At 42.8% G+C, this 22,084-nt stretch overlaps 1 protein-coding gene across 2 annotated transcripts in view; it reads right to left on the bottom strand.

Annotated features, from left to right (window-relative positions):
- NELFA (negative elongation factor complex member A) overlaps window positions 1-21,398 on the bottom strand; it is a 305,468-nt gene extending 284,070 nt beyond the window's left edge. Inside the window, exons 1-2 of one of the 2 annotated variants that reach the window (XM_085642557.1) lie at window positions 21,123-21,257; window positions 11,358-11,521 (exon numbers count right to left, since the gene is read on the bottom strand). Coding sequence is in view for 1 of the 2 variants with exons in the window: in XM_085642556.1 (XP_085498682.1) it covers window positions 21,123-21,332 (210 nt within the window). In the remaining variant the exon portion in view is untranslated. Of the gene's footprint in view, window positions 1-11,357; window positions 11,522-21,122 lie in introns of both variants that reach the window. The other variant, XM_085642556.1, reaches the window with a different exon arrangement.
- Between the last annotated feature and the right edge of the window lie 686 nt (window positions 21,399-22,084).

Genomic DNA, 22,084 nt, shown 5'->3' with positions numbered 1-22,084 from the left:
GTCAGAGGTGGCCCGCAGCTGGGACCTGGGATGCAGATTGCATCATGAAAGTAGAGGAAGAATTATGGAAAAAGAAAGCTAGACAATCACAGAAAGATGCCATTGAATTATGGCGTAAAGAATGGTATAGACGTACAGAAAAAGCACGTAGACAGGAAGAGAAGAGTAAGGAGAATTCAGATAAAGTCCGAGAGAATCTATTAATTGAAGAAGGTACCCGAGCAAAAGCAGAACAAGTAGACAGACAAAGAAATGCCCTTATGAATGGTATGTATCCTCTTCTGGCCGAAGGGTTACCTAAGGCTACTCTGAAGATACCCAAAGACTTGCCACCCCCATTGTTTCCGATAAAAGCACATCCCAAAGGGCATCCCAGAACCGCAGAAGATGTTTTCCTTTCCTCTTATTTAGACGACGCAGCTCCCGAGTATGCTAATACTGCACCACATAGACCGCCTGCCGAGGGGGTTCAACGCCAAGACCCTCCGTCTGTACCTCCGCAACAACAAATTCCGATACAAGTTCCGGCAAGCACATCTGTTTCTACAGCTGTACCCACACCTATGGTTGCTATATCACGTTCAACGAATCCTTTTACACCCAGCACCCCAGGCGGTGCTGCAGGAGGTACAACAAACATTTTTTCCACGCCACCCAGAGTAAATAAACTTTCCTTTCAAGAATTAGCTCACCAACGTACGCCCAAACTAGTAACTCCAGACACGCTTAAGGAACTTCTAATAGATTGTAGATATGACCCTGTGCCCGGCAAAAAGGATGAAATGCTGCTAGCCTCATTACGTATCCGACGAGCTGCAATATATTTAGGGAGGCTACCAGGAATGACTGCACATTTAGAAAATATATATCATTTTGTCCAGTCAGGGCGAGATTCTGAAAGTATTAATAGAGCCATGGAGTACCAGAAAGTGGAGATACAGGGAGAACTGTTACGTTTCCTCATAAATTGTGTGGTCAGAAATCAAGACCGACCAGGGGTAAATCCGGAAGAAATGCAAATTCTTACCACATGGAGTCGGAATATATCAGAAGGGAGACATGATAAACGATTAAGTATAATAGCTATGTGCCGAAAAATCCGCAAAGTAGAACGAATACACGAAGAAAGATTAGCAGTAGACCAGCCTGAACAAACCGAAGAGGAGGAAGAATTAGAACTGCCCACAGGACAGTTAGAAACAATTGCCTATGTAGGTAGAGGAAGATCTTGCAATAATACTAGATGCTTTACTGATCCGATACGTCCGATACGTCCAGATCATAACAGAAATTTCCAAACCCTTATAATAAATATAAGGTCCCCCGAACATTCGTTCCAAGCCGCTGACAAATTACTCCGAGAACGAAGGGGTTATCATATACTCGATTCTATGGACGAACAAGAATTAGCCAGGTCAGCCGTTCACTGGGTTGACAGTCCCGGAAAATATAGTGAAGATACACTAGCACACACGTTTTTGAACCTCAACCCAGATGAACAGCGTTTAGCTGGTATCTACATGATTCAACAACTCCTTACATTATATAAAAGCCAACACTCCGATCCTGGTCCCTTACCTGATATATTGACTGAATTACTCACAAATAAATGGAGAGGTTCAGGTACTGAGTTAATTAGAGAAATACTAGAATCCAGAAAGCAGTATATTCTTTTTGTATGCCCCGAACATGTCTCACTGCCCATCAAGGAAAGAACGACGTATTATATGGATAGACAGAATCCCTTACGCGAAGTCCACCCGATAAAAGGTGATGACAATCAGTTTAAACGTGTGTTTGTATACACACCCATATCTAAAATGGAACTATTAGAAATGAAGAAAGTGGTACCCAGTCATGACAAAGACCCAGCGGGTTTCCACCGTGAAATTAAAGACATGTTGCTCATGGGAGAGTATACCTATCCCGACATTATGAAAATATTAAAGGTATTAATGCCTGCGGGCATTTATGAAAAACTGAAAGAAAAGGATTGGGAGGTGGGAGACCAAAAGATAGATTGGACAGCATTAGAAAACGAAGAAACAGCTCGAGGTCCAGGTTTAGGGCTTGGGGACAAGACCAAAATACTACCAGGTTTACTAGTACAGGTACTGCCACGTTTATTAACTACGAAAAAGGAAGACTGGGGTGCAATCTCAGCCTGTAAACAAAAGCAAGATGAAGACACTAGTGATTTTTATGCCCGATTCGAAAAATGTTTTGGTATAAATAGTGGAATAAAAGCAAGTAGCGAATCGTATCCACATCTGTTTGTGACAAAATTAGTTGAAAATGCCCTACCCCAAGTTAAGAATAGAGTATTGAAATTCGAGAGTACCTGGCAAGGTAACACTCCGTCACAAATGTTACAAATGCTACAGTACCATCACAATAGAATTAGAGAGGAACAAGAACATGAACAAAGACGCATGAAAGACACGAAAATGAAAATGCTAGTTTCCCAGACAGTTCCAGCTGACGGTCATAAAAAGGGTATGACACAGTCCAGTGTTTCAGCAGGTTCTGTAAAGGGGACATGCAACTATTGTAAACAGCCAGGTCATTATGTACACGATTGTCCAGTTTTAAAACATAATATCGCCATAGGTAATACAAAAGAAAGACCACGACCACTTAAGACAGGATCAGAACCAACCAGGAGCTCCGCAGCATGCACAGTCCATGCCAGCTCCGCAACAGTCTATGCCAGCTCCACCACCGCAGCCTACTGCTGCTACACCAACGACGACACGACAGATGTACCAGACTGCACAGTATGACTATCCTGATTATCAACGATACTCATGAAACAGCCTAGAGAGGGAAGTTGGCTTACCCCTTATCGAGGTCCCTATAGATCAAGAAGGACCTTATGTACACAGTGAACTATTAGGCCAAGATAGAAAATTTTTACTTGATACAGGGGCAAGCCGAACAACCATAAAACGTAGTGAAGTTCCAGGGGCACCCCTCTCAGGCTCACAGAATATTTCCCTTGGTTTTTCAGGAAAACCTATCATTAACGAAGTGTCACAGCCTCTTCCACTTACGATTGGTCCCTTGACACGAACTACAGATTTATTGCTTACTAAATCATGTCCAGAAAACTTGTTAGGTATAAAAACATTGAAAGCTCTAGGAGCTATAATATGTTGTTCTCCGGAAGGAGTAAGATTGTTTTTACGTGATTTCAAAGGGCACTACGTGTCCCGAGATATGGATCACCGACTGCAGACTTTACCCACACATTTATGGGCACAAGGCCCTACAGATGTTGGTTGCATGAACATTACACCATATCGAGTCACACTAAAGACAGGAGTGGTACTACCACGAATGCGACAATACAAGTTACCACCAGATGCTGTAGTGGCTTTACTGCAAATCATTGACGAGCTTATTACCCAAGGAGTGGTTGTGGAAACCGGCTCCAATGTATGTAATTCCCCGATAATTCCGATTCTTAAACGAACTGATCCAAAAGCCCCGCCAGTATATCGATTGGTTATTGATCTGCGCGAATTAAATAAATGTATTGTACCACAATACCCCGTAGTTCCAGACATTTCTTCATTACTGACAGCCATTGATTCCGAAGCAACATTCTTTACTGTAATTGATCTCAAGAATGCCTTTTTCAGCGTCCCGATAGATCCGGAAAGCCAATACTTGTTCGGATTTAGTTTAAATGGACGAAGCTTTAAATTTACACGCGCACCTCAAGGATTCACAGAAAGCCCCAGCATCTATAGCCAAGCACTGAAACGAGAACTTGACAGTATCCACATGCCAGTCAACACTGCCCTGCTTCAATATGTCGATGATCTGCTGATCACCGCTAGAAGCGAACCTGAATGTGAAAAAGCTTCACTGACGGTTTTACAATTTTTGGCCGAAAAGGGGCACAAGGTGTCCCCTACTAAGCTGCAATTCTGTGTCCAGCGAGTTGTTTATCTTGGGCACTCGCTGTCCAAGGAGGGAAGGCAGCTTACACCCGACCGCATACAGTTAATTGATAACATGTCAGTACCCAAGACACAAAAGGAGGTGCGGGCTTTTATAGGCCTCACTTCATATTGTAGGCAGTGGATCCCTCAGTATGCATTTCTAGCAAAACCACTCATTCAGTTGACAACACAGGAGGCAGCCACATCGACTGTCCTCCCTTGGACTCAAGAACATACACACGCCTTTGAAAGTTTAAAGAAAGCTTTATGTCAAGCACCTGTCCTAGCAACACCATGTTACAGTAAACAGTTTACACTCTTTGTTACAGAACGCGAAGGTACTGCCTTGTCAGTACTCACACAGGAACAAGCAGGATCACACAAACCATGTGCTTATTTTTCTAGTACATTAGATCCCGTAGCTCAGGCTCTGCCTGCGTGCCTGAAATCAGTGGCAGCGACAGCTTTAGCAATCAGACAAAGCGATGCCATAGTGTTAGGACATCAATTGACAGTACAAGTACCACACGCAGTAGAGGTTCTCTTGAACCGCACGCAAACACAACACTTGACTATAGCGAGACTCACCGGTTATGAACTGACATTGTTTCAGCCACACATAGAAATCAGACGTTGTAGTACATTGAATCCGGCCACACTTTTGCCAGTAAACGGAACAGACCCACTAGCACATGATTGTATTGAAGTTATTACTATCACGACGAAACCCAGACAAGACTTGACAGACGTCCCATTGTCAAACCCAGACCTGACGTTGTACGTAGATGGTTCATGTATGAGAACAAGTACAGGAGAGCTAGTGGCCGCGTATGCAGTCACAACAGACACTGAAATTATTGAAACAAATTGTATCGACACCTTGTCAGCTCAAGCAGCAGAGCTCATCGCTCTGACACAAGCCTGTATTCAAGCCACAAATAAGAAAGTCAACATATACACTGATTCACGTTATGCATTCGGAGTTGTACATGACTTCGGCGTGCTGTGGCGAGAGAGAGGTTATTTAACTTCTCACGGTGCCCACATTCAGCACGGACCCCTCATTCATGCCTTATTAGATGCAATACATCTACCCACTGCAATATCAATTATGAAATGTAAAGCTCATACGAAAGTTACTGATATCATTTCCCAAGGCAATGATCTAGCTGACAGAACAGCTAAACAGACTGCTCAAACTCACACATCTGACATGACAAAGACAATAGTTCCTACACCAACACACTGCATGATGGTTAAGGATCCCGCTCTTGACGTAATTGACATACAGACACATGCTACACCAGAAGAAATAAAGAAATGGACTGAATTAGGAGGGATCCAAACCGATCAGGGATGGATGACGAAGGAAAAATCTATATGGTTTCTTCCCGACTCAATGGTCCAAGTTATCATTAATACAATACATAGTCCAGCCCACCTAGGAGAAAAAGCTATGCTAGACAGCATTCAACACATTTGGTTCAACAAACATTTACGAGAAGCAGCTAAACAAAAAGTTCGTACCTGTATGATCTGTTGTCAGTTTAACCCAGGTAAAAGCATTCCTGTAGAACAGAGTGGATTTCAGCCTCCTGATCACCCTTTTGAAGTCCTCCAGATGGATTATATCCAGATGGAACGATGTCGAGGATTCAAATATGTTCTTGTAGTTGTTTGTGCTCTTTCCCGTTGGACAGAGGCATACCCGGTTTCAGATTACACTGCCCCGACTACTGCCAAACAGTTGGTTCGAGAATTCTTCCCACGGTACGGTTTACCACGTGCTGTCTACTCAGATAACGGCCAGCCGTTCTCATCCGAACTAATGAAACACGTTTCACTTTTGTTAGGTTATCAATGGAGATTTCACTGTGTCCGACACCCCGAGGCAGCAGGTCTCGTGGAACGACATAATCAAACTCTGAAAATTAGATTGTCCAAAATATGTAGAGAGAAAGGTGTCGACTGGGTAGTAGCCTTACCAGTTGCACTCTTTTACATGAGAATGGTAGCACATTCTCGAACAGGGCTATCCCCCTTATGAGGTGATCTTCGGTAGACCACCAAATATGTGGGGGACGCCTATACCTCGTAAAATCACTGACGTTGACTGTAATATGCTGACAGATTACCTGGCTTCCTTGATGTCTGCACTACAATCTTGTCGTTCACAGGTAGCTGCAGCCTTTCCCGACAACACCGAGGTGAAACCCCACGACGTAGTTCCCGGGGACTTGGTGTTAGTGCGGAATTTTGACCGGAAGACTCAGCTGGATCCGAGGTGGAAATCGCCTCAACTCGTACTGCTCACCACGAGGACAGCCGTGAAGATCGAAGGTCGCAAAGGTTGGATACATTCAAGTCATATCAAGAAATTTCATGGACTACCATCCGATATAGAGACTAAACCCTGTATTTCCTCAAAGACAGATTCAAAGCTCCCTTTGGTTGAGCAAACGAACTCAGAACTATATAGACTAAAATTGAGGTCCAATAAGTCAGACAATTTGATTGTTTAAGTCCTCTCCAAGGTGAATCGGTTGAATTTGTCTCTGACATGTATCCTCTGGACCAGAATAGAGAAAGAAATAATCAAATGCAATTGAAAAAACATGCGTACTGTAAATCACTGCGTAGTCATTGCACAGTGACGTTATTAATTTTGTTTTTCTTATGTCTTTTAATAATCGCTGCAAGTATATTGTTGCACACGTATTATCCTATTTTTAAACATGTTTACAATGTTACTGCTGAACATTCTTTTAGTGAATTACCCCCGCATGAGTTGTCATATAGATTTGCGCTGCGCAACAACACTTTTATTAGTATGTTACATCATTCCCATCAGACTAGCAATGCTACAAATTGTTGGATATGTGGCCGACTCCCTCCCTATCAGAACTATAAGGGAATTCTGCCTCTCTTTCCATATCCATTCACACACAATGGCTCCTGTGGAGCATGGTTTAGTTTAATTAATTCCTTAGATACAAACTCAGCAGTTTATCAAGACAACTGGGTATGGGGAAACCTGAACTTAGTTTTGCTTAAAGTCTGCTACCCTAACAAGGAGGGACTTCCCAAAAGAACAGGAACTGATCTAGAAAATGAGGTATATGGATTAGGTAATTTTACACTTAACCTCATGATCCTGAACGTTGAATCTGAAGCTACACCAATCTTGTCCGCCATGTCCGTATTCCCAGTTAAAGGGGAATTATGCATAAGAAAGAATGGCTCCATACACATGGGCCATAGTAAATGCACCACTGTGATACAATTCAGTGATCAAGGCAAGTCTACATTTAGAGCTTCTCGTCATTCCTACTTTATATGTGGACAGACCGCATATATACGCCTACCTTTAGATTGGGATGGTACCTGTTACATAGCATTCCTTCTACCACCTGTTTTCCTAGCTCCTCCTGATTATCATAGAAATACTCATTTAGTACACAATAGACAGCAGAGAGATCTCCCAATAGTCGATTACACTGAAACAGCATGGGAAAAATACACAGATTTCAATAAAGGTTTCTTTCCCTATATAGGTACAGTCACTAATAGTAAGTTGATACGTAGATTAACCAGAACCCTTGAAGCAGTAGTGAACGAAACTATTTCCGCCTTAGGCAATTTAACAGAAGAGCAGTCTGCTATGCGGATTGTTGTGCTTCAAAATCGTCTTGTCCTTGACGTCATCCTGGCCGATAGGGGCGGAGCTTGTAGGGTCATCGGATCAAGTTGTTGCATTTTCATACCAGAAAATTCACCGTCAGTGTATAAAGCCATAACCCGCCTTCATAAGATTGTAAGCCAGATACACCAGAGTCCAGGCACCTGGACTTGGTCCAGTTGGTTCTGGGGCGTGTTGTCAGCCTGGGGATGGAGAAAGCTCTCCTTCCTAGGTATTGGCTTTCTCATACTATTCAGTTGCTGCTTATGTCTACAATGTGGGCCAGCGATTTGTGGTCTATGTGCCACCTCGTGTATCCCACATCCAAGTTTTCGTTCAAGATCCCGGAAGAAGAAAGAAGAACAAATGATGTTATATGAACAGATCGATGGATTGATGAAGATTGATATCTCCTAAGGGCAAGTAGGGGACAAGGAGGGAATGTGGAAATATGGATTTTTATGGTCGGTCATGTCCCCTATCTTGGACCCCAACGGTTTCATGTATAAATCACAAGTACATGTATGTTCCCTCCAGTTCCAGTTATGAAGACGCAAACACATGTGCGTCCACCGTCAGCATGTCCTCTTTCAGATCCGCCATGAATGGGCCGGATATTCTATTCCTAAGTATGAAAGGCCGCCGGCTTTATATGGTTCATTTATCCCATTTTACAGTCCAGGCGAGTAGGCCCTGATTCTGCCATTAAGCCTTTTTCTGCCTTCTGCCTCTGAAAGCTCCAGTCTGAGCCTGCATCTGTGACCATGAACTTTGTCTTACTCCCTGCGCGGCTAACGGTGTCTGACTCGGCCTGTCTGCCTGCCAAAAACTGTATTTCACCTTCAAGATTATCTGCTCTGCTCCGCTCCTCATCCGATGCATTCCTGTCTAGTAGTTTAGGTAAACATTCCTCCAGCTACCGTGCAAAGGACCAGGCCTCGCTGCCCTCATGCAAGTAATTCATAGCCCTGTTACCATGGAATATTCCTACCCCCTCGCATCTAGTGTAGACACTTAGACGCTTGTACACGCACTAACAGTCAGTATAGTCAGTATAGAATAAGATTCTATCCTAAGAGACCTCTCTTTTTGGATAACACAGTTCTTTAAACATAGGATATTAGATATGATTTGGGATTAGGTTGACATAACCCCAGACTTTTGTCTCCACATGTAGAGCTAAATGTCAAGTCCCTTTCACCCTCTAGTTACACGTCAATCACACGTCATGCTGCTGCGCGCGCATCTCTGCCAAGTATTTTTGCTGACATTACGAAATTCTTTCATGGAACCACCCATTTATGACATCATATCTAATGACGTTCTTTAGTTACGCCTAGTTACACCCACTTTAGTTACGTATGTATGCTTTTATCTCTGATATCAACTGTTACGCCTCCTGCATCTGTTTCACTGTAATGCCTTTTCTATAAAAATGATTACCGGTCAATAATGTATTGCTCCTTCCTTCCTGAACTCTCGTGGTGATGGAATAGAAGGCCCATAATTCGAATTATGTTCCTTTGTATAGGAATAAAGCCCGTTCCGAACCTCTAATACCACGGATTCTGCCTCTTATTTTACTGAGCTATTGTTATAGATTTTTCGCATCAAATTAAGTATCGGTAATTAAATTATTTACCACATCATCATCATTCTTAATTCACATTCTATCACACCCCAGGAAGCTCCACTAGCCCCCACTAATTTCAAACTCCTCCCACACATATTCAAGGCACTACACAACGTAGGTTCCACCTACCTGAACAGTCGCATCTCCTTCCACCCACCCAAACAGCTCCACGCATACACACAGAACGAGATCTTACAATAAGTCTAAAGATTCAAACTACCTCACACTCCATCAGAGCCTCATACTCTCTTCTTGAATTACTCAAGAAGCAGAAGACCTGGCATTTCAATTAAACAATCTACCATAGGCAGGGCTAGGCACACATCTGCTAAGAGCCGTAAACCATTGCGAGGGATAATGCGCTTTCCAAATATACATAACATATTCACGTCATGCCGGGCCTTCCAGCCACTCTGCAGACCACCAACAGGAGACACATTTCATGCGGACCTACCTCTTACACCGCCCTAGAAAAATAAAATTAAAAAAACAAAACACAAATGATGGCTCAGAGGCCAGATGTGATGTTTTATGAACTTTTAAACCTGGAGTTGCATGGCGCAGCACAATGGCTTCATGTGTTTACAGACTGAGATTAACTAGTTTAAAACCAAGTGTCCTTAAAAAATACTTAAAACATTCACTGCCCTGGCTAAATGTAAAATACATTTAAGGGGCCCGGGAGCCCCAGACTCTGCTCCATTGTAATGTACATCACTCAACACAAGGGTAAGGGGGGGGGGGGGGGACTTAAGACACCTTACATTGTGTTTACGGACAGTTCAACATAAACCCAACACCGGTGATCAGTAGGAAATTTACATGTGTAAAATAAGAGCACGTTTTTGCCTTAAAAGATTACCGTTAAAAATTTCTGTATGCTGGTGGCTTTTAAAATTATGTCTTCACATGGTGCAGAAAGAACATTTATGAAGAAGGCAACGTAAAAGGCACATCTGCAACCATGTCTGCCAGATCAGATCTTACTATCCAGGCATTTAAGGGGGTCCAAAGAAGCATACAGTGCTTTAAAGCAACCCAGAGATTTCCTGAAAAGAGATCACTCTTGAAAGAATAGAAGGAGGTAATCAAAGAGGTGAACAGGCTATGCTCCATGGAGTGACAGAAACATGCTGGACGGGTGATTAATAAAGCCAGCGAACAGAAAGCAAATGCGAATAGTAAAACACAAATCTAATAGTAAGAAATGGGAGGAGTGCATTCTTAGGTCAGCGTTCAGCATGTCCCAAAGAAGCCTTTGCAACCAGACAACTGTGCTTTATGCTAAGCTTCGACCTTAAAAAAAAATATATATATATATATATATAAAAACACATGCTGATGCATGGCCAAAGCTGTGTGCGCACAGTCTGGTCAAATAATTTTTTATATAGATAAGCAGTGATTGCCATATATAATTCAACTGAAAATACTCTACAGGATATTCTACTGCATCAGGTCTGTAACATAGGCCATAAATCAATAGGTCTGTCCATATGTAAATAGGAGTGTGTCACAAACTGAATTCACTGCATATTGTAATAAGAGAAACACAAATTAAACTGCTGGCTGTCCAAAAGCAGCACAGATCGTGAAGTAAATTCAATATTACTGAGCATGCACTGCCTGAAGTTTCAGAACCCAATGCATATAGAACCATTCCAGAAGAAGCATCCTAAGTAAACAGTAGAGCTGCTATATTCACGCTCTTTTGTTTATGCATTAAACTTAGATTGCATATTGGGCCTATATTTGGACCCATCAAAATTAAGGTAACAAATAATCAGTTATGCTTTAGAGAAGGCATCCAGTGTTGAAACTGAGACAGATGCTAAACCACTAGAAATAGTGATCATCATTTTCATTAGGTTTCAACTTGCCTGCACCAATGAAGAGGGGGATGCAGGCAATCATACTGCACATTTTGGAGAATGTGTCACTTTTCTATTGTCTAACAAAACTCCAAAGCTTCTATTGGTTGGCCACGCAAATGGCTTATTTTGTTTGGTATACTTAGTTGAAAAAGTGTATTGTAGTGAAGTGTAGTGAGGTGACAACGCCTATGCACAGTGTATTTTGGTGCCATACTTCATACCTGGAAATGTTCTCAGATTGGTTGTGAGGTTCGGGGAGGGCAAGCCAACAAGACAAGTTTAGCTTGGGTAGAACATCTAGCTCTGGCTCAGCTCTTGTGCCGTTGGGACTGGCAAGCCAATATAGAACGGAGTCCAGTATCGCAGGCACTGCCTTTTTCTCTCCCTAGTGCAGATTTAAAAGACAAAATACTATTAGCATGACAGTTGAGCCATCAATTGAAATATCTGCCTTTGCTGTGTGTCTGCAGATAATTCACACTGGCCTCAATGAAGACCTGAAGGAATCCGTCCACTGTTCTATCTATTCCATTGCTGTCATGGGAGGCCCTGACCCTTGCTTTAGAGTTCATGTTTATGGAAAGCAGAAACATTAAAAAAAAAAGTCTCCTGCCATCCAGTACACTTAACTTTGACATTTTTCAAGAAAGACCTTTTATACATAAATTGTATCAGACTGAATTAACGTGATAACGTCAGTATACAGCGTCCTAATTTATGCCATGGAATAATTTAATACAAACCATTATCCTTAGTGGAAAAAGGGAAAGATTAAATATTTATCTAGTAGCTGAACTGTGCCCTGAAGTGTATAACCAGAAAACTGGGGTTCAAATCCAGGCTTCCTCCTGTAAGATCCTATATAAATTACTTCACTGGGTGTCATTTTGATTGTCAAACCTAAGCCCATTGAGAAGAAATTCAATTTAGAACGTGTGTTTTGTAGGAACCACACAAGTATGGTTTGATGGGCAATAATGTTCTTCCATGTAAAACATTGGTCCAAAAATACACATCACCGACAAACTGTCACCTATTGGGTCACTCAAGGGAGTGTCATCAGGGCAGTGTGGAGAAACAAAAAAAAATATTTCACTTTTAATATAAGTCAATACAGTAATATCTAATGTACTAAGTGGAACATAATCATTCAATACATAACATTTTTAATCTGAAAAAGCATCATTTTTAAGGATGTTTGCTTTATCATTCATATGAAGACTTCATGGCTCGGCTAATGCTTTGGTTCTCAGAGCCATGCCTGACTCCAGACTCTGCTTTCTTAGTAATTTCATGGCTGGCACGCCTCAAAGTGCAAAGGGAATGGTGCAACGGCTTTGCAGGCAATGGATCCAAACGAGCATGAAATGAGGCTTGAGAGCCATTCGAGTTAGGATTACAAAAAAAGACAGATTTTTACTGCAGTTTGTAATTCTCGATTTCTATTGATGAGTATTCTTTTAAGGAGCCAACGATATCACGCAATTCATCTGTTCCACACGTCTATATAAGATAGAATTAGTGGTCCCCCCTCTGACTCTCCCTAGAACAGAGAAATAGGTGTAAGAGATCAGCTATTCTGAACGAGTAAGTAAAGGCGTGTGCCGTTGGAAAAACACACCAAAAACATATCAAAGGGATGCTAACCTATTTTAATACACATTTTATTTCTAGTATGTTCAAGACACTAAAGATATAGGACATGACAAAGATATATGACATGACAATGAAGTCTACGTTTCATTACCCACACATTTCTGGCAGTAATAAACTACCTCTGTAGGCTTAAATATACAATACATACCCACATATAGTCAGGGGTGTAGAATGTAATAAAATATCTACTTGTCCTTGGGGCATGTTGCTTCATAAACCTACTTGTCCTGTAACAAAATCCACTTTCCCTTTGGGGTCATGTAGTGTGAAGTCAAATCTCATTATATAAGAGCTCTGATATAGCCTCTCTGATTAGGTCAGGGCTAACACAACAGTAGTGTTTGAATACTTGCAATGCCCTTATTTTGCCACGTATCCGCAGAACTACATTCTGGGGCTGTAGGAAGTGATAAGCAATAGGTCCAGGGTTAGAACGCAATTTTGAGTCCGTGCAAACCTACTAACTTGCATGTTTTAAGGGTTTTCAACAACACTTCTCTAATCTTTTCTCATACTGAGAAATGTTGGAAATGTACTCCCGACAATGGTAGACGTAAACCTTCTTCCAGTGTTGGGGGAAAAAAAGTGGTTGGAGATAAAGTGAACTTGCAAACACTCAGATTTTCGCATGAGCAAATCTGTACATGAACATTTGCTCATGCTAAAATGCAGTTCACAAATATTTTCTAGAACTACTATTTCTAGTCCTAATTCTGTAATTTCTTGGGAATTCAAAAAAGCCAAATAGCTGCACTTAATGCAAGGACATATACCATAGACCCGCTTTCGAAACTTTCTAATAATTGGGCCCCTACTTTGGTCTGGCGTGGACCATGACCATTTTCATTTATTAAAATTCTGTTTCTCTCCCTCTGCATTGGCTGGTTTCACTGCGACAGCATTCTACTATGTCACAAGGATCATATCGGCACACAAAGTAGTTGATCAGTGCCAGTAACTACTGTTGCAGTGTAGGCTTTTAGAAACCAAAAATCATTTTTTCTTTTGGCAATGTTTGTTATAATGGTGAGGGCCCGGCAGCTCCCACACCAATGTGGTTTTACAAAAAACATGCTAAAACAAGTCACACTGACAAAACTAAAAAGCTGACCTACTGGCTTTGCCAATGCTAGTTTATTTTTGTTTCCCATAAAAATCTTGAAAATGGTTACAACGATGTTCCATTAGGAATATTTGGGAAATACTAGCATACATAAAGAAGTTACAAAATGACGCTGCAAAGAAACTGTACCTGAAATTTTACAGTAGTTTAGCTAAATGGTTTTTTTCTGCTTTCGTTTTTACATGAACATTTTATTTTGAAAGCAAAGAATCATCAATCTTGCTTTCAAGCTTCAGCAAATATTTGCATCAAATCAGAGAGCATTCTGAGAGCATTATACATTGCCTCATATTGCTAAAATTTGAATATGTGTGTACACATTTTTATACTAGAATTACTGTCAGTAGTGCAGTCAGAGCTTACAACATTTACTTAGAACGCTCACCCTAATAATAAAGGCTTACAATTAATGAACCATAAATACAAGATTGAACAGCATTGACATATGGACAAAAATATGACCTTAACTGCAGATAGTGCCATTTCCTGATCCATAATGTGGTACTGCAAACTGGCAGCCAAAGGGTTTGTGTTGCAGGGGGTTAGGCCTACTTGTCCCAAGGACAAAATACACATGACAACTCGTTTCACTTGACCCTAAACAATGTCCTGGGCATCGGACTATAGTAATTAGACATCCATGATGAATATTGCCTTTAACATTCTTTTCACAATAAATAAATCAGGCTTAGTGCTTTTATCATTATATTTTGTGATTAACAGATCAGGCCTATAGCAATGATCATTTGTTTGCCACAAATTCTGAATAGTCTGAAGTCTATTAAGGGTGGTTTTATTAATATTTAAGTACAGACCAGTGCATTAATCAAGGCGCAATGACCACTGCAACTCTGACCTCGGCTGGAATGAGAGGAAGAACAGTTCTTAGAGTTTTGATAATGTAAAAGCAAAAGCTCACAATCCTATTTGCTAGAGTATCAAAGGAGAGGGAGGTGTTGAAAAACACCTATAAATGTTTAGAACTCACTGACTGGAAGAGGTAGGAGTCTGCAAACCTCTGGCCACTACAGCTCAGACCATACTGTTTGCTCTCCAAAAACAAGGATCGTGGACTTGTTGTCAATTAGTTTCAGCCAATTCTCTTTCATACAGTGGTGTATAGCAATCATACAGCATTGGAACCTTTCAGCCACCGTCGGATATTGATACAATAATTTGTGTATCATCCGCATAGAAAAGTACTTGGAAGATGAAAGACCTAGTCAGCTTGACCAAGGAAGCAACATATAGAATAAACAGCGCTGGGCTGAGAGAAGAGACCTGTGGCATTCCACAGGATACTGAAAAGAGCCTGCCCTAAAGTGACTGCAACTCACTGTGTGAGATCTGTTTGTAAGAAAGGACTCAGTGCCAAGGCGGTGTGTCTTAACCCTGCCTGGGGCAGGGCTTGAACCAGGCAGTAGGGAGACACCATATCAAACACATATGAAAGGTCCAGCAGCAACAAGATGGCCAATCCTACCTGATCAAACTGACAGCGAATGGCGGTAGTTGCTGCCAGAAGAGAGGATTCTGTGCTGTGGTCACTCCAAAACCATTCTGCAAAGGATCAAAAGAAGATCCTAGTAGGCCATAAACACTACCAGTTTCCGATTCAGATACTTTACCAATATCTTAGCTAGCGCAGGTAAAAGAGAAATGGGGCGTAGATTACTTAGATCTTCAGGGTCACAGTTCGGCTTATTATTGAGGGGGGACAGCTATAGCCTCCTTCCAGAATTGGGGGAAAATGCCTGTTAATAGAATTTGACTGTAGACATTTTCGAGAAAGAGTAATGTGATCCGGTACCAACTGCAAGATTCTGGGAGGACACTGATCATCCAGAGAACTAGATTTCAAGTTTAGAAGAAGCTGCTTAACTTTAAGTGGAATAGGGAGGAAAGACTGATAGAATAGCAGTGGGGGGAGGGGGGGGGAATTAATTGCCTCCTCTTCCTTGGGGGGCGGCGGGGGGGGCAATCAATCCAGGAGTTTTAAGCACGCTACTCACCCGTGAGGGTCTCAAGGCGCTGGGGGAGGAGGCGGGGGTAGCTCCGGTCAGTCGAAGAACTAGGTCTTGAGGGACTTCCTGATTATGTGCAGGGTGTGGGCGCGTCTGATGTCGATCGGGAGTTCATTCCAGGTCTTGGCCGCAATGTAGAAGGTTCTTCTGTGCAGAGTGTGGGCTCATCCGATGCTGATCGGGAGTTCGTTCCAGGTCTTGGCCGCATTGTAGAAGGTTCTTCCACCCATTCTTGCTCTGCGGATGAGTGGGTGTTCGGCGGATCAGAGGTCACTCTTAGGTACGTGGATGGAGATTCTATGGCTGAGATATTGGGGTCCGGTGTTGTGGAGGCATTTGTAGGCGTGGGTGAGTATCTTGAAAGTTTCTCCCTTCTTGGTGGGGAGCCAGTGGAGATTACGCAGGTGTTGGGAGATGTGTGCGAGTCGAGGGACACAGAGGACGAGTCTGGCTGCGGTGTCCTGTATGGTCTGGAGTTTGCAGAGCAGAGACTTGTTGATCCCAGCGTAGAGGGCATTTCCGTAGTCCAGTCTGCTGGTTATGAGTGCGTGGGTGAATGTCTTCCTTGAATCAGGAGGGGGGGGGGGGGGGGGTCGTCGTCCCTTTGAATGTCTTTCGGAGATGCAGAGGGTGCTGAAGCAGGTGGAGGCGACTGTTGACCTGTTGGGTCATGGAGAGGGAGGAGTCTAGTACGATGCTGAGGTTTCAGGCATGGTCAGTGGGGGCTGCCGAGGGCATTGCTCCATCGGGTGTTGTCCCAAGCAGAGGGAGGAGGGCCAGAGTATGACCCACCTTCAAATTAAAACAGGCAACAATCTTCAGAAGCTTGTCCTTAAAGTAAGCTGCAATGTTATTACAGAAGCCTTGGAACTTTTGATGGCTTGCTGAACAGGCGGGGTGGATAGATTTTTGATCACTTTAAAGAGTTCTTCAGAAGTATTAGTAGCCAATCATATTTTTGTAGTGAAGTCGAAGGACTTAGTTAACTATTAACATGGCCGAACGTTTGTAGCTATACATCAGTTCCTTGCACTCATCTTTTTCTTCAATGGGGAGTAAACATCCACCTCCGCTCTTGCGGCGTGCATAAACGCCTAAGCTCTTTTAGAGCCTCTGAGAACCAAGGAACAGATACTCTGGTTCTACTCCCCGTCTTAAGAGGCAAGAGGAGCAATTTGATTGATGGCTGTCTCCAACCACACGTTAAAGTCATCTGGGGTATATTCAAGTTGACTATTGTTCCTTTGGAAGGATTCACACAATGCCACCTCTACGTTTTCAGGGGAGATTTTATTCCAACTCCTAAACGCTGCTATATTACTCTGCAGCTGACCTTTGGCATTGTAATTTTAAAAAGAGCCCTTATGATGGTCAGTCCAGCAGAGAGCGATATCATTTGCCATTACAAAGGGGCCCTGATGATTGATAAAAATACCATCCAAGGAATGACCTGCTGTGTGAGTTCACCAATAAGTGAGTTCACCAATTGCCCGAAGTTAAAATCCTTTATGAGTGTAAGAAATCTAGTAGAGTCAATGCAATCAGTGTCCTCCAGGTGAAAATTAAAATCCCCCAAAATTGTCAAATTGGGGCAGGTAATATAGGGTTCCAATGCTAGGCTCCATGCATTGACAAACTTGGTACAAGAGCCTGAGGGCAAAAGATTGCTGGGGCTGCAATACTTTCCTCATGACTGCCCTCTCATTTGGGCTGCTGCCCGAGAAAAAACAAACACTGTAAATGATCTAATTATCTATCTGTAGAACTTGGTGTTGTATATACAAAAAAAACTGAAAGCAACATTAGCCATATCAAAACAAATTTGAGAGAAAAAAAGAACCTAAACAGAGTTTTAAGCAGGCCAGGTATTAGGTGGGAGGAGGGGGGGGGGGGGGGGGGGGGGGCGGGACTTTGGGTTCAGAATCTGAATAAACAACAGTTGCATAACTAAATACTTGTAGGGTCCCAAAAGCGAGACCTATTGGATATGCAAAGCGGCCGCGAAGGTGAAAGTGGTCGCGATCAAAGCAGCCGTGAAACCGAAAGTAATGGTGGTAAAGCGCGGCGCGCGCCCATGCACTGTGGCTCTAGGCTGGCCTGGTAGCACTTTTTGGAGCCCTCTCAATAAGTCTCGCCAGACCAGCGCATGCGCTGGGTCAGACGAGACCTAGAAATGGACTATATAACAGTTGCCAATCTGGCCCTCATTTCATGTCTTTGATTTTACTGTCAAAAACACTAAGCAATTTCAAAACAATTATTGTTAAAATAAAAAATAAAGAAAGTTTAAGTAATCCATGTCAGCAATTTAGTTCCTCTTTGTATTTCACGTTTTACTTAATCTTGCATTCACAAAGAGTTAACTATTTCCAGGATGTGGTTCGGTATATTTTGTGTGTGTGTGTGTACCATATTACTCTTGTATAGTGCATTCTGTGAACTGAGCTAAAGATCTTTATAACTGGCCACGATTGAGAGGCGGATGAAGGCAGTACATGTATCTGAGTCAAAAAGGTGTTGAGAATACATAGTCATCCAATCCTTGGCCTTGTTGCAGAGCGCACAGAGTTATGGTCATGTATTTCGGTTGCAATTGCGATTCTGTGCAAATGTGTGTGATGGAGGTACACAGTTGTCAAAATATTGAAGTACTCACAGGCGAGTGAGTGGTGTGTTTGGGGTGGTGGTGAAGTGAAGATGGGAGGAAGTGCATTTAGGTGAGAGAAAAGAGGGTGCTGACGAAGAAAGAATGAGATTCAAACTATGCAGATGGGCGAGATGCGGAGAGGAAGAGGGTGAACATATCTAACAGAGTGAATGAGACACTGAATAAAGACCACCAACTACCCCATCCACCAGCTTCAATATTGTTTAGGTCAGTCTCAATTTCAGGCCAGTCTCACAATTTCAGAATTGAAACATTTTCAATATTGTTTAAAAACAAAAAAAAGTTCTTACTCAATTAGCTTAAACAGCTAACAACTACTGGCAAAGCCAATAGTCCTCCTGTCTGGTTTAAAGTGCACGTTGTGCTGTATAGCTCCCACCTGCCAACCTCGAACAAAATCTCACTGTGTGAAGGACGGTACAAGGAGGGGGCAGAGTCTGGGGTGTGGGAGGGACTTTGAACCTATTGCCATAGCAGCAATGAAAGTGCTTAGAAATGGGGAGAGGGGGAGTCACTAGTTAAAGTCGACAGAGCTTTGTGTAGGTCACTGCCATAGCCGAGTGTAAATCGCATCCCCTCAACCAAAAAAAACTAAAATGGAGGCTTCAAAGACTGCCTGCAGCAAATAACAGGGGAGACTGTAAACCCGGGTGTTCAGGTTCAAGACAATGCGAGTTGGAAACACTATTGTACATGCCAATAGACCCAATTCAGGCAAAAGACTCCATATTTTAACAATTCAAGCGGCTTCATTTTTGCTGGCTCCTGCCTGAAAATGCCTCTGCTTAAATAGAGGTCAAAGGGAAAAATATTCACCTGATATATCCCACTTTCCTGTTTTGAAATGCTGGCATGTAGGCACTCTCCACAGAAGTTTCCAACTCACATTGTCTTCCACCGTGAGATATCCGTCCTCACTCAAGTGACCGTGTGAAAGGAGCCAATATCGTGTGACACACAGTAGAGCCATGCGAGATGCCAGGTCTGATATCTGGATGCAACAACAGAAAGGTCAGAGAGGAACCAAAATACTGGTCGGGTGGCACACTATAGGAATCATAGAAATGAAAACCTTTCAGCTCACACGGTTCCACCTTGTGACACAATATCGGCTCAAATCACACGTCACCCGTTGAGGAGTCGATATCACACAGTGGCAGGAGAACAAGCTGAAAGCCAAAGCTTGTTTGATGAGGCTTTGCACTGCCGATGTCCATTAGAAGATGTGAAAACATCCCAGGTACCAGCCGCTGCAAGCTTTTTTTTTGGGGGGGGGGGGGGGGGGGGGAGGATGGGGGGTGGAGGGGGGGGTTCAAAAGTACCTCTTACATACTTCTGGCCGCGAGGCCCCGCTCCTCCTCACAGATTTGTGTTCGAGTTGACAGGTAGGAAATGTAATATATGTGTTTACGCCACACCTTTAATTACATAGACCATGCCTCTTTGGAGAACCACTTCCCACATGCAGTGCCTTAAATGGAAGAATAGAAGTGTGGGTACTCACTTTCTAAAATACCGTTTTGATCCTGAGAAGTGCCAATACTCTCCCGTTAAATGTACTGCAGCAGTGCTGAGAGGTGCAGGTACTCAGTACTTGTCCATTTAAAGCACTGCCTTAATCTGACAATTATTTGCAAATGTAGACAATTCATAATTGCAGAATGACTTGTGGTGTGTGCATGATGTCAAAGGGTTTCACCATAAATGCGGTAAACGATATACAAGAAAAAGAAAAAAAAATACCACGCTATATGTATGATACTCCTATAGAAAATTAACTAAGAATCAGTAACTGATCAGCAGGTCGGTTCCGCCAGCGATGGAAAAAAGATTACGAGGTGCAGACGTTAATAAAACAATGCACCATCAGATTTATTAAAATAGTTAAAATCACTGCCGTTATACATAAAGGGGCCAATGTTTAGGCTCGGATATGTGGGCGGGGCACATACAACTGCTGAAAAATGCACCTTGCTCAACCGCCAATTCAAGCAACTTCAAATCAGAAGTGACAGGTCTGACTACAGCTTTGTGTTTTATTGGCGAGCAAAGATAAATATAGGGGTGCATTTTAGTTAGCAACAACAAATTCGCTGACCAAAAGGTATTTAGAAACGGAAGTTTCAATACAACGAAGTATACGGCGAGAACACACCCACAGCTCTCAACTGGGCACCAAGTATACTTCCAAATTAATACAATCTTTTCTGTTTCAACGTGTCATATTAGGATAAGTGTAAGTGGAAACCCTTTCCCGGCAATGTCGCTACAAAAATATTTTTCAGTTTGAAAAATACAGTAAAATAGACTGTACGAGACGTCCTCTGCACAAGGCAGAAAGGACATGCGAGTCACTGCTTTTCCAGATTTAAACACCCATAACACACGCTAGAGACGTCCAGTAGGACACTCGGCCCCTCTCCGATCAAAGATTGAAGCACAGAGTGCCCTTCTATTATTTTACTAGTGCATTGACAGCTAGTCCTCAAATAATTTTCCCGCCCCTGCTTCTCACCTCGTCCACTGTGCGACGGGGGAGATGTAGCATGCCTAGGAGCAGCTTCAGTTTGACAGCCGAGGACAGTCCGTGGAAGCAGAGACGAATGTTGTCGATGACGGAGGCTGTAAGGAGGGAGGCGATACTCGGCGGCGCCCATAGTTCGTCCACGGATCCCAATTTGTTGTGCAGCCACAACCCGGTGTCGCTCTCCCTCATCGACGCCATCTTGGAAAAAGGCAGCCATTCTCGGAGGGCATTTTATGACGCTACCTAAAACAACAACACGGCGGCTAGGATGTGAGCCAGGACCCCTGGGTAGTGCGATTCTCCGTAGGCCAACATGGCGGCGCCCTGTACGGGACCATTCTTTTCCGTACAATCGACGCCATATACATCACATGGCCTGCGCATCTGCACGTCACCGTCGCGAGTATCAGTCATATTAAAATCAGGCAAACTGTCACAAACGTTTGTGTTCCAAACAATTACACAATTAGGGCTGTCAACTAACCTCTTTTTTTGTTTGTTCCGCATTAGGGTTGGTTGTCCAGATGCTCGCACTCAGCTGGGGGCTTTTTACCTGAGGTCCCAAAGTACTACTAATCCATGCAAAACCTTCCCACCAACTGCCCAAAGCATTGTTATTATTATTATTATTAGTAGTATTTTTTTCTGATAACAAAGCACTGGTGAAATCGTAAAAAATTAACATTTTCCTAGTTAACATGAAGGAAAATTTCAATTCTATTAAGGATGCGGAAGCAAGGATTATGTGTAATGTTGCTCAGTAATCACACGAGGCACGTTGTTGGGTTACCGCTATATTTATTTAGCATTCTAATGAGCAGGGCTTTAAGTGGGCCGGGTCTGTCCGGGTCTGAGCACCGGCAGTTTTTTTTTGGGGCCCTCGAAACGGGTCTCTATCGGGCTCTATTTTCGTGGCTACTAAAGGTAGTCCGTTCTTTTTTTTTTTTTTT

Source organism: Triturus cristatus, chromosome 2_2 (genome assembly GCF_964204655.1).
Source record: "Triturus cristatus chromosome 2_2, aTriCri1.1, whole genome shotgun sequence".
Classification (NCBI taxonomy): domain Eukaryota; kingdom Metazoa; phylum Chordata; class Amphibia; order Caudata; family Salamandridae; genus Triturus; species Triturus cristatus.
The sequence above is the reverse complement of the archived record's forward strand: the minus strand, read 5'-3'. Positions and strand labels throughout refer to the sequence as shown.